Below are 12,969 nucleotides of genomic sequence, written 5' to 3'. Positions count from 1 at the left end.
GAAGACCTGAAATTTCTTTTGCGTGCGTAGGCAACAAGTAGAATATGACGAGGTGGCTGGCTGGTTAAGGTGATGAGCTGCTAATCCATTGTGCTCTGCACGCGTGGGTTTGAATCCCATCTTCGTCGTCATGGAGAATTATGTTGTCTGCTGTAATGTCAAAAAAGCTTTACGTTCAAGGTATTCCTTTGACAATGTGTGTGAATGAGGCATTACTCTCCACAAAACCTGGCGTCATTAATGACTTACATTCCCTGGAATTCTCTAATCTTACTGTATTTCATTCTGGTTCATTTCTTTTTTTAATTTATTGCACAGTACTTGTCACCTCTGGCTGTTTTAAATGTGCTTAATAAATTAACTTTTTTGCAGGGGCCGTTCAAGTATCACATCTACACGACATGATGATGATTTAATTGAGTCATTCAGCACTTGAAATTGATGCAGACCCATTTTTTTAAATCTCAGTACGTGAAGGCATCTCTCTCTCTCTCTCTCTCTCTCCCTCTCTCTCTCTCTGTCTCTCTCTCCCTCTCTCTCTCTCTCTCTCTCTCCCTCTCTCTCTCTCTCTATCCCTCTCTCTCTCTCTGTCTCTCTCTCCCTCTCTCTCTCTCTCTCTCTCCCTCTCTCTCTCTCTCTATCCCTCTCTCTCTCTCTCTCTATCCCTATCTCTCTCTCTCTCTCTCTCCCTCTCTCTCTCTCTCTCTCCCTCTCTCTCTCTCTCTCTATCCCTCTCTCTCTCTCTTTCTCTCTCCCTCTCTCTCTCTCTCTATCCCTCTCCCTCTCTCTCTCTCTGTCTCCCTCTCTCTCTCTGTCTCTCTCTCCCTCTCTCTCTCTCTCTGTCTCCCTCCCCCTCCCTCTCTCTCTCTCTCTCTATCCCTCTCTCTCTCTTTCTCTCTCTCCCTCTCTCTCTCTCTCTGTCTCCCTCTCTCTCTCTGTCTCTCCCTCTCTCTCTCTCTGTCTCCCTCCCCCTCCCTCTCTCTCTCTCCCTCCCTCCCTCTCGGGTTTGACAGGTACTTGGGGGTTGTGGGCTTCCTGCGGACCTCAGCCGAGGTGTCGACAGCAGCCGAGTGAAACTGTGCAGAAACCAGAAAGAGGGACAGTGAACCTGCCACGCTCCCGAGCTCTTACCGGTGTCTCCTGCATCAACTCTGCATAAAAAATATTTCCATCCAGTTTGCAGAATCCCTGCTGCAGCAGTCCGCTGCACCGAGTGTGTGTGTGTGTGTGTGTGTGTGTGTGTGTGTGTGGGTCTCTCTGCAACCAATCCACAAGGTAAGACTGTTTGTTACTACAAAGTATTTAGAGATGATTATGAGATTTAAGTAACGGTCGCAGTTTTTTCACCTGTCAGGATGCACGTTTTTTTGCAGAGTTTTAATTCACTCAAAAAGAGAAAAACTTGGAACATAATTTGGTGCCCAGTTCAAATCAGTGAGAAGAAAAAGCCATTTTAGGAGAAAGTAAGATTGCACATACGTTTTTCTGGACATTCTCCACGTGCCATTCTGTGCAGTAAGTTCTCTGAAAACATTTTTATGGTGATTCTGATTTATCCTCCCTTGCTCCAGCGTAAAAAACCCCAACCAAAACAGAAATGTTTTCTAAAAGCTGTTTGCAGCTCCTCAGTGAATGTGCAGGGGCCAGCCTCCCCTTAGGAATGCCCATACCTCAGAGCTGAGTCATGCAAATTATACCTCCCTTCCTCATTTCTCCCATCTCCCACCTTTACACTGTTATCTCCAGGCCACAATTATTTTATCCCACATACATGCAACATTTTATTATTTTTTTTATTTTTTATTGTTATTTTCAAGTATTGTTTGCTTGCTGGGTTGACTTTTTTTTTTTTATTACTGATCAGAAAGTGCAGCGTGTGTAATGGGATTTCAATGCAATGAAAAGTTTTCCACAGAGTGAGTAAGATTTCGCCACGTTTAAAAGATACAGACAATGCAAGAAAAAAAAAAAAAAGGTCTTACAAGTGATGACTGGTTGCGAATGTTTGGTGCATTTCTCCAGTGATGTTTTATTGGGCAGCAAAATGCAGATGCAGAAACTTGTCGGCTCACAGCTCCTGCAAATATTTTTGGAGATGAGTAAAACCTAGTAAACCAGTTTTTAGAATGAAATGATAGAGCCACGAACTATACAAATATATATACAGGAATAACTGTAAGTCCAATTATTTAAGCAATATGAGTCTATTTTCTTTGAGGGAAAAAGTACGGGACATGAAATCTTGACTTCATGCCAACGTATTGATTCTGTTTCGCCTATGTAACTTTGAAATTATTTAGGTAATTTCAAAGTCACTAAGTAGAGCAGAGAAAGTAGAAGACCTGGTTATCCGTTTGAGACCAGAAAAGAAAAAAAAGTACTTTGCATGATATACAAAACCTCCCGGGGGCGAAATGAAAACTGTGGTGCAGTATGATCATTCCCCCTCGGCCCCGCAACAAAGACCGCGCGAAAGACATCTTGCATTTCGCACAATTAGGACGTTTGCCGCTGTGCGGCTGCTTTTCCTGCAAGCCCGGCCACGCTGCATATGCACCTGTGCTGTGTGTGTTGCAGGGGTTTGGTCTCAGCTCGCATATGCACGACGTGCACCAAATGCAAGCAGCTGTGAAGGTTCTTTTTTTTTTTTTAAACGTAAAAAGGATAGGATGGACAAAAAGAGACGATGCTTAAAAGTGCAGCAGAGGAGTTGGGAGAGAAGGTGGCAAGCGAAAGCACAGTGAGTAGTGAGGTGGTGAAGGAATATGAGCAGAAAGCGATGGAGGGAAAGAGGAATTCAGAAGAAAAAAAATATACATAAAGCATGGGAAAGCTACAGGAGAGGTTTGGAGGAACATTACCCAGTCATAGGATAACTGCCACTTTGTCGGGGCCAAAAAGTAGTTATTCAGTGTCTCATCTGATCCTCAGGGAAATGTGCTCCTGTGCGATACCCCAGCTGCTCCTGTGGTTACTGTAACCTACAGGTAAACACACTCAGGCGGCTTCAGACATGTTCTCGAGGCGAGCGCGCGCAACCGCAAGGAGAGGGAGAACCATATTCCACCTCTGTCAGAAGTTCATATCAACCCCCCCTTCTTTAATTTAGCGACGGTGTCTCATCTTCCCTGGTCTGCGCTCCGCCCTTCGGTTGAAACAATCAAACGTCGCGCCGCCTGGCTCCGTGTAGCAGGAGCCGGAATTGGCTCGGTCGCCATGCTGATGTTATTTCTAGAGCTTAATTCAATTGGGCGGGTTGTGTCAGTCTAATGTGATTGGCAAGAATGGATGCCCTTGGACTATATAAGATGCAGCCAACGGGGAGGCATTAGAGGGGTGAGTGAGTAGAGCGGAAATTGCCCTCCGATGCCCGTTCTTTATTTTGGGAGTTCGCCGTCGTGGCTGAGGTATCTCGCGAGTGTCCGTCACATTAGCCCCGGGCCTGTTTGGATCGCGCACTGAGCGGGGTTGGCTCTATTTATATTCTATAATGAAATGGATGCTGTGACCATGCTCTGGAGAAATGTGGTCGTGGGAAAAGGCGGAGGTCAAACCAACGGGGGGGGAGGGGAGGGGAGGATGGTTGGAATTGGACGGGACAGGAAGAAGAACCCTCCGGGGACGGAGCAAGGCTTGAGTTTTTTCTTGACGGTGAACGCGTTCGCTGGTTCCAGTGGGCATACTTCTCCTCGACGCCCACTCGCGAGTGCGGGCCTCTTCCGTGCCCCCCCCCCCCCCGCCAGCACACAAGCATGACAAACAAAAAAGGAAAATGGCAGAGCCGTAAAAACCAAAACGGAGTCTTTGGCCAGTTGGCGGCATCCCTACTGAGTTGCTCCGGTCTCATGAGGACAACCAGTGTTTGGGGGGGGGGTTTTTCATCCCCAGAGGGAATCTGAGCTTCCTACTATTCCCTGGCAGGTACTGTATTCCTCCCTTTGAACCGCTCTCCTTGCCCCAAAGTCTTCAAGTTGGACTCGAGCGGTTCGTGTGTGTTCGCCCTGGACCCGTGATCTCTCAGGGGATCTCGAGCAGGGGATCTCGAGCAGCCAAAGCGCGGAGCCCTTTTGAAATTTTTTACAAGATAAAACCGCTCGGAATATCGGGGGGGGGGGGGGGGGGGGGGGGGAGAGAAAAGCCTCAACACTTTTAAAATGACACACAGCTGTGCAAGTAGTCTGCGTCGACCCCGGGGTTGCCTACTCGGATCATCTGGCTGAAAGATGCTCCCACCGACAGACGGGGTGTGGCCGACGCAGGTTTTCATTGGCCTCCCCCTCGCGGCATGAAGCTTCCTCGATCAACCGGAGTCGTTAAAAGCGGCGAGACTCGCGAGCGCGTAGAAAAAAGAAGAGAAAAAAAAATAGAAAGAGGATAATTACAAGGAGGGAAACCGTAGCTCCGACCCGTCTCCGTCGGCCATTCCCCCCCTTAAATCAGTGAAAGTGAACCAGGCCGTTTGGCTGGTATGAAAGCCTCACTGGGGAGCGTTCACACTCACCAGGTCGGGAAGTTTACAGAGCGGTTAAAGAGGCGGCGAGGGGTCGACGTCGGCGTCGCCCATGTTTTCCCACGATTGCAGCTCTGGAGCTGCTTCCTGTATCAGACAGAGCTTCTTCTTCTGACCGTCGCACTCACTGTCCTTGTTCATGACGTTGTGTAGAATTAGAAGAGTGTTTACGGCCCACGTCCAAACACATCTTCCTGCTCTTGCGGCTTCATAGGGTCTTTGCTCCTGTACGTGTCACACGAGGCATTCCCTTTGTTTTTCGATTTGCACTTATCTTTAGACGCTGGACTAGTTGAACTCCGGGCTGAACAGCCAGAACACAAGAATGTGATGATGGCCATGGGGATAGGATTTTTATGTTGCCACGATAAAAAAATCAGTCTGTATCAGTAATGTGAATGACTCTCAGTAGAGCAACTGTCCCCTTGAATTCCATCAGGCCTCTCCATAAATAAGCCTGTTATTTTTTTTTTCTCTATCTTCCAATGTTATAGAAAGTGAGAAAAAATAACTTGGCTCTTCCCCTTTTGTCTGGATCCGTGCCAAAAATGTAATGGCGTCTTTCTTGGCCCGTGTCCCGTCCTTCCACCGAGTGTCATAGACATTCGTCCCAAAGTTTTTCACGTAATCCTGCTGACAAACAAACAAACAAACAAACAAACAAGCAGAGGTGAAAACATAATTATCACAGTGACAAATGTCAAATCAGGAATTTGTTCAGGTTTGAAGTAGATGGACACACTTGCTTGTGTGATGGATAATCATTATATGGATGTGCATTGAACTTTTAGTTATGTTGCTTTTGAAGAAAACTATATCACTTCTGGTGATTATTATGGTTTTTATTGCATTTTATTTATGAGATTATTTGACATTTGCCACTGTGCCGATTGTCGCATACAGACGAGCAGTGCGGCAGATGTGATGTGTGAGTGTACCGGATCATTTCTGTCATTTATCTCATGCAGCTTGGCTTTTGTCGACTGTGAGCTCATTAATTATTCTAGACAAAGACAAATAGTGTGTGTGATACTTCGATAACTCATTTTAATCATCGCTCTAAGTATCAGCCAAACGTGTGTCTCCTATGAAAGCAGCCAGTGTTGCCCGTGACTCTCCACGCATGCATGAATGTGCGTCACGTGGTGACATAGTAACGGTGGCGGTGACGGCGAAGGCCGCTCCCTCCGACGCCTGGTACTGTACATGAACTGTACATGAGCTCATGGCGGAACACGGAGGTCGTCGGCTCTCCTGAACGACCTCTGGAGATGCTGTTAGAGACTGACTGGAGTCCATATTCTCCTCTAATCTGCATGATGACACGCGCCAGGATGAGATTGATGCGATTGAAAGTGTGTGTGTTTGTGTGTGTGTGTGTGTGTGTGTGTGTGTGTGTGTGTGTGTGTGTGTGAGCGGAGATGGAACCTGGAGAGTGGTCGGTTGTTGTGGGGTCTAACAACCTTTGGTGACATCATGTTCATCCCTGTGACATCACTTAGCGTGATTGGGTGGGGTGTGGGGTGTGGGGTGTGGTGGTGTGTGGCGTGGGGAGGGGGTTCCTGCACGTGCTCAGTCACCGCCTCTTTGCCTGACAAGGTTTCTGTTGTCGTGTCTTTACCAAAGACATGTCACACACACACACACACACACACACACACACACACACACTGTGACATGAACGGTGATACTTCCTGACAACGCACCGTCGCTCGAATACAGCGGAGAGACCAATCATCATTTTTCATCAATGGAAATTTGTTTCCTATTGATCAGGAACAGTATTATTTCCATAAACATGAGATAGTTTCCTTTTTTCTGAGGGTTGCACACTCTGAGACAGTCAGCATTTTCGAAGAATATCAAAGATCTATGATGCAAATGTTTTAAAACCGTTTGATTAGATGATCATGTTGAAGCAGCTGTTTGTTTTTTTACTTTCAAAGTGAAAGTTTGTTTTGTTTTCTGATTCCAACCCGGCGCTTCTGTCAGCGGATACGCTGTCGTCAGGTGGTCTCCAACAGGCTTCTTCTGGAGCGAGCCAGTTTTTAACTCACCCACTTTTCTCTGCGTGTATACCGTACGCCCCCGAGCTTTATCGTGACATGACACCGTCATAAATTGTCATACTATCGCCTTGGCTTCGGATGTGTATATTTTGCCCTTCGTGACGGCCTAGAGTTCCTTGGTTGAAATGATTGATGTTACTTATAATCAGTGGTGTTGTGGTTGATATCGCCTCTTGTTCCCAGTGTCCAGTGTTCGCCGAGCATTCTGTTTTTACTGTTTTGAGACTCTATCTCCAACCGGCGGCAAAGACGGCGAGTCTGATTCTCAGCGTCGGTATCAGCCCTCTTGTCGAGACTGAGACATCATCGCCCGGGGGGTGTCGGAAGACCCCGGGAGTATCTGCGGCGGCGCTGCCGCTAATCGCTCGTCGGGCTGATAAAGAGCACGACTTGGCCGCGGAGCCGCGGAACATGTTTAGCACGTCCTGCACAGATTGTACACACCAAGGGTACAGGTGGGAAATAATATAATAATAATCTCGTGTTTTTGTGCTCAGTATATAAAAAAGAATCGAAAATGAAAACAGTTCCATAATCAAGATTCACAATGTTGTTATCGTCCAGTACAATGATGTGAAAAACCTCTGCTGGATGACTCCAGTCAGTAGATAAAGTAGTTAAGTATTAAAGACAGAAGAATGATAATATTAAGAAATACTTCATTAGAATTAATTTTGTATTAACAAAATGAAATAAGAGTACGAAGAGATAAATATGGAAAATGGTGAAGGTATAATATTGCATGGCCATTGTAATCACACGTGTCGTGTGAGTCTTTGTGTTGAAGGTTTTTTTTATACAGTTGTAATAGCTGATGGTTTATGGACTTTTTCGAAAAACAATGCAATGAGCCAGTGAGAATGAACAGTTGCCATAGATTTTTTCAAATCATTGCTGCTGTTGTTAATGTAGTTGACATTGATCCTCATCGCATCCCCAGTGTTACATTCTTCATCATCATAAGAATGAAGCGACGTTTCTGTGAATATTCTGTGTGATCGAGGGTGTGTGCAGCCTCTCAAAGAAATAAGGATTTCCGAATCATGCGTCTTGCACCGACAGCACCGGGGTTTTTGGATATTCTTCAGTGAAAGCTCCCCCAACTTCCTCGGTGAATACTGCTGCCGGCTCCCCAGCTCCCTAAAATCATCAGGAGCATGCATCATTCATGTCGTCCTGCGCTTCCCATAAAACCCGGCTAATGGTAAACCGTCAGATTCCTGAGCCATTAGCTGTGAGGGGTTTCGCTGAATAGAGAGGAGATGTGTCATCCCTGGCCTGGTGTGACAACATGCACGCAACTATTGAACCTGCACATTGCTTAGATTTGCAAGTCGCACTCGTCGTTTAAACTCACTTTGCTCTTTCGTCCCTTTTCCGTTTCAGGTTGTCCGTCTGGAGGAAGAAGGAAAGTGCCAGACTGTCAAGAGTGTGTGTGTGTGTGTGTGTGTGTGTGTGTGTGTGTGTGTGCGTGTGCGTACGCGCCCGGTGGGTGCGTACATGTATCACGATGAAGCACCAGTCTATCTCCCGGTGGCTGAGCCAGCTGGGGCTGCCGCAGTACTTCATCGCGCTGGAGCAGGAATACGATGGCGTGGAGGTAATTTTGCACAAGCGCATGCACGCGCGCCGTTCAACACTATGACATGGAAGAAAGCGCCATTAATCGCGAAGGGAAGTTTGGTTTCAGGGGCAAGTAAAAGTAAAACCAAAACTGGATACGGACTCAAGCAACAGCAATGACACAATAAAAGAGCTGTTGAGTTGCGTTGAGATTAAAAGTGCAAATGCTGTAAAATATATGAAAGGTTGTCATAAATCTAAGATAGGCATGGACATGCACGAACAAAATAATTTCAGCTTCCTGTTTCTACACGGTCCCCGGAGCAAAAACCCTCTGGAGAAAAAAATTCGGAATCGACAAAGAAAGCTAAAAGCATCCGTCCTCCCTGGACTCTTGCGTTGGCATGGTAACCACGGTGGGTAACGTCCTCAAGAAATGTTGAGATGCTGTAAAAGCCACTGGCAGCCGCCTGCACTGCATTTCAAACTAAGTGGCCTACTTAGTCCGATTTCCCTGGGAAAAATTTCTTTGTGCAGAGAAGGTAAGTTAGCTCCGTTCTCTCCGTCCGTTAGAGTATGTGAGATTTTCTCTGGGAAAAAAACTGCGGGAGAAGGCAGGAGGGTAAATTGGTATTTGGGCCACAGATGCGAGTTAAAGTTTTTGTCAAGGGGTTCGACCAAAAGACGGTCTCCAACCGCTCGTCCAACAAGCCCCAATTCTCCAGCAACATCCTTTAGCAAAAAAAACAACAACATTTCTTTAGAGAAACTGTAGTGCAGATGTAAAAGGTAAAAGACATCCCACAGATTCAGAACATAATAAGTGTAAAAAAGGATGTTTTTTCCTCATTTGGACGAACTGATCCTTTAACGTGTCTGTTTTTAAAAGGAGGGTTTCAGTAAATGTTTGATGAAACCATGTATATATATATACATATATATATATATATAATACAATCTATTCTGGCAAAGCTAACTGGAGGAAAAGTTGTTTCCCACACCAGCCTGATAAAGTGGCCCATTAAAACTTTTATCACTGGTCTATTAGACTGAACGGACGCTGATTTAACATGCAGCCATTAACCAACTTCGCTCTGAACGTCACGCAACCACTGGGCCATATGGGATGGGACCGATTAGCCAATAAGACGCAAGTTATTCCGTTAACCTCCGCTAATGTTTACCCAGAATGCCTTGGTTCTCATGAGTGACGGCCTAATGGGCGGAGGGGGGGACAAGACAAGAAGAGTGTTGTTCTCGTGTCATTCAGCCGTAATGGATTCCAGGCAGAAGTTGCCGGGTGAAATATTCTCTCAAAATGTTCACAATTAAACGACTTTCTGAGTTTTAATCTGCATACAAAGTGCAAGTGTGACTGCAGCTCCTTCACTTCAGTGAAGAGTCGTATGAGAATACTGCTTTGCGCAGTTGTCTTTCGTCATACACCAAGAACGATAACCACAACAGTAACTATTAATATGTGGCTTTGAAGATCATCATAACTCCTAGTGGGACGACGGACTCCACACCACAACTGTAATGAAAATCGACAGTGGCGAAACAATATCGATTTGATGAATGATAGAAACACTTGACAGACAGCCAATCAAAATACAGATTTAAAGTGTGTCACATTCACCGCATCAGTGTAGATACTGACATCGGTGCAGTTGCAATTATCGCCTTCCAAGCATTTCTGTCCAGAGTCATCGCAGCTGTTGGGAGCATATAATCCAAGTCTCCACCTCTTAAAGTGTGTCATTTTCCGGCGCCATCTGGTGGGTAAATTTGCAAACCGCGAGCAACCGAGCAACCGACAGGGGACGCTTCATGGTTTCAATTTCCAGGTTTTTCCGGCAGCCTCTGAAAATCCAACGCGAATGCGATGTATTCTGGACCCAATTGTGCAACAACCGTATTCAACACGACGCAGAAAACATGGAGACTCGCACGGAGGCCGGGTCCACCGCATGTTACTAGATTTAACTCATTCAGACGTGACGAAAAAACATCGGGATTATTCACATATGAACACATAGTGATGGGCAATGTATTCAATTTCGCCATTTCTCGCCTGTTGTGTTTTCTGTAACTAAGCAACCAACTGCAAGGTAGACAATCTACTTCCTGTTCCCACCAGCATGCCCCCCAGTGTACGTTAGTGGTCACGTGATATGCGTTTTGGGGTGTGCTGAAACGATAAGGGGCTAAAATGGTTTTCTAAAATTCGGTGTGGACTAAGATTCCCACTCCGCTTGACCAGTCTCCGTTCACAATGGGCTCAGCACAGCGTCGCTAATATTCCTCCGGATATTATCACAACAATGCGCGGCTGAGTGCCTCGTAGCCATGCAGGCGGCCATTTCTTTAACACAACACTCGCTGTGGTGGGAAACCAACGCGGCCAGCATCATTAACGACAGCCAACAGCTACACGCGCATGGTGTCCAAAGAACATGTCCCGACTGACTTGTATTATTTTCAATATTATGGCATATGTTTGTGTTTCACCACGGATGAGTCTAAAAACCACTGAAACCAATTTCGTGCTGCGCCTTAGGGTTCATCGGGTAGTCTCATAGTCGCAGACCATTTTTTTTATTGAGACTCATCATCAAGTCAAGATGTAAAGCCACAGCGGGCTAAGTCGCGAGCTCAGTTTAACAACTCAAATATGGATTCATGCAGGGTTGTTTTGTTTTTTTAAAGTTTGTGTTCAATGTCCTGAACTGTCCCCGCGTCCACTCTTCACCTTCACCGTTGCAACAACATTCACGTGGGCAAAAGCAACATTCACAACTGCTGTGTCAACTCCCCACGGGTCTGGTATGAGGGCTCATATTGTCGTTCGGCTCCGCGTGATCTGGATAAAGAAAACATGTCAACTCGCTGTCGGACACGAGAGGGAGACGAGGGCGAACGGCGCAGGGGGGGAGATAGATTTAGAGACGGATTAGGCCTGGGATATGCCAGCCATCTCTCTCTCACACACACACACACACACACACACACACACGGTCACAGCAGCCATGTGCCTCAACAGCTTAGTAATTACATAGGTTAAAAAAGAAACTATTAGTTCTGCCTTGACTCCGAATGTGTGTGTGTGTGTGTGTGTGTGTGTGTGTGTGTGTGTGTGTGTGTGTGTGTGTGTGTGTGTATGAGTCAACGTGTGTGTATGTGGCGTGTGTGTATTTGTGGCCGTGTTCATGCACATGTGGAGCTGGCTGCTTTGGTATTCAGGTATGTGTGTGTGTGTGTGTGTGTGTGTGTGTGTGTGTGTGTGTGTGTGTGTGTGTGTGGGTGGGTGTATAACTTTATGTGACTAAGTGGGACTATAATTTCATTGTGCACTGTTTCTGCTCGGTTTGCTTATATGTGTGCGTATGTGAGTGTGTGTGTGTGTGTTTGTGTGTGTGTGTGTGTGTGTGTGTGTGTGTGTGTGTGAGTATTCATGGATTTTGCCCACTGTATGTCTACGATGTCCAAATAGAGCAGTGTTTGTGTGTGATGAACTGTAGTAGAATGGTCGTATTGTCGAGAAACCAAAACAACAAGGCCTTTGCTTTGAGCTGGGAGTGTCCTGTGATGACAGTGTGTGTCATTTACGTGTGTGTGTGTGTGTGTGTGTGTGTGTGTACTGTACAATGTTGCGTTCTGGTTCAAAGGCTCGGCGGCTCTCCTCCACCGGGGCCACTTCGGGGGGTCATTTGCCTTAATGCCACAGCGAGGGCCGAAGTGAGGAAGGGTGTGTCCGTTCGCGTGTTCAAGACAATGCCGTGATGACAGGAGCAGGACGAGGGGAGGACACGGCACACTTCTGGGAGATAGGCAATTTTTTTCTCCCTCTGCTCTGCCTGGAGCCACCAAGTCGTCTGGACAGACTGTGTTTTACCTGACGCTTCCCCATATGACGATCTAAATTCCGGAAACTGCTTAACGCCTGAGTCACACATGTCCGGTCAAACATTAAAGTATAAATCAGTCAACGTGGAACACTGAAGTCGTACAACTGCTTGTGTAAACAAAGGAAGTGAAACGGGGCAGCATGAGGCCGTCGCTCGACCTTGCACTGGTCATAAAATGTGAGGAAATGCAAAAAGGTGGGGCTGGAGGTGACGGAGCGACCGGGACCACAGGGGACGTGAAGAAAGATGAGACGGGAAATATTCTTGCCGCCGCTTAAAGTGTCATCTGAGTAAGACGACCATCGGGGTTGAGACTCGGTGTCAAAGTTCACTCTGCACCCTGGGTCAAATCTCTTTGGGCCACTCTTTTTTTTCCGGGGCTTGACCGTAATGACCTGTAATACAACCAAATGAAGGATTAGTTCATCTGAATGACAGTGGCACGTTTTATTCTGAAATATGATATTATTTAAAGATTCACAGTTAATATGACTTCAGTTCTGAAGCTACGTTAACTCACGGTCGACTGTTTGAGGGACACCAGGACAAATTTATAAATTTAAACAGATCAGATCAACTGTAACGAAAACCCAATTTCCCCCTGCGAAATATAAAGTATTTCAGATTTTTTATTTTTAAATATTATACTGATATTGTGTTAATATTGAACTTTAAGTTCACAGTTTAAATTGATCTAGAGCAGCATTTACTTTACTCGAACTGACGCTGCAGCCTCAGCAACATTAATCATAATACTTTTAGTCAATATTTAAGCTGGAATGTCAAAAAAGAATTTGATTCCACCTTCTGGCGTGCACATATTTGATGATTTTCTTCGTCGTACATGACAGCAAACTGTACATCGTTCACAAAACGAGATCTGCAGGGAAATCTTAACCGGCATTTTCAAAAATATTTG

The 12,969-nt window shown here is 46.0% G+C and overlaps 1 protein-coding gene across 1 annotated transcript in view; it reads left to right on the top strand.

Moving 5' to 3' along the window:
* Positions 1 to 8,055: 8,055 nt before the first annotated feature.
* Positions 8,056 to 12,969, top strand: part of bcar3 (BCAR3 adaptor protein, NSP family member) — a 59,640-nt gene continuing 54,726 nt past the window's right edge. Inside the window, exon 1 of the mRNA XM_035646586.2 lies at positions 8,056 to 8,179. Coding sequence (XP_035502479.2) covers positions 8,090 to 8,179 — 90 coding nt within the window. The 5' untranslated portion in view covers positions 8,056 to 8,089. The remainder of the gene's footprint in view (positions 8,180 to 12,969) is intronic.

This window comes from Scophthalmus maximus, chromosome 13 (genome assembly GCF_022379125.1).
Source record: "Scophthalmus maximus strain ysfricsl-2021 chromosome 13, ASM2237912v1, whole genome shotgun sequence".
NCBI lineage: Eukaryota > Metazoa > Chordata > Actinopteri > Pleuronectiformes > Scophthalmidae > Scophthalmus > Scophthalmus maximus.
This window is presented reverse-complemented; position numbering and strand designations above follow the sequence as displayed.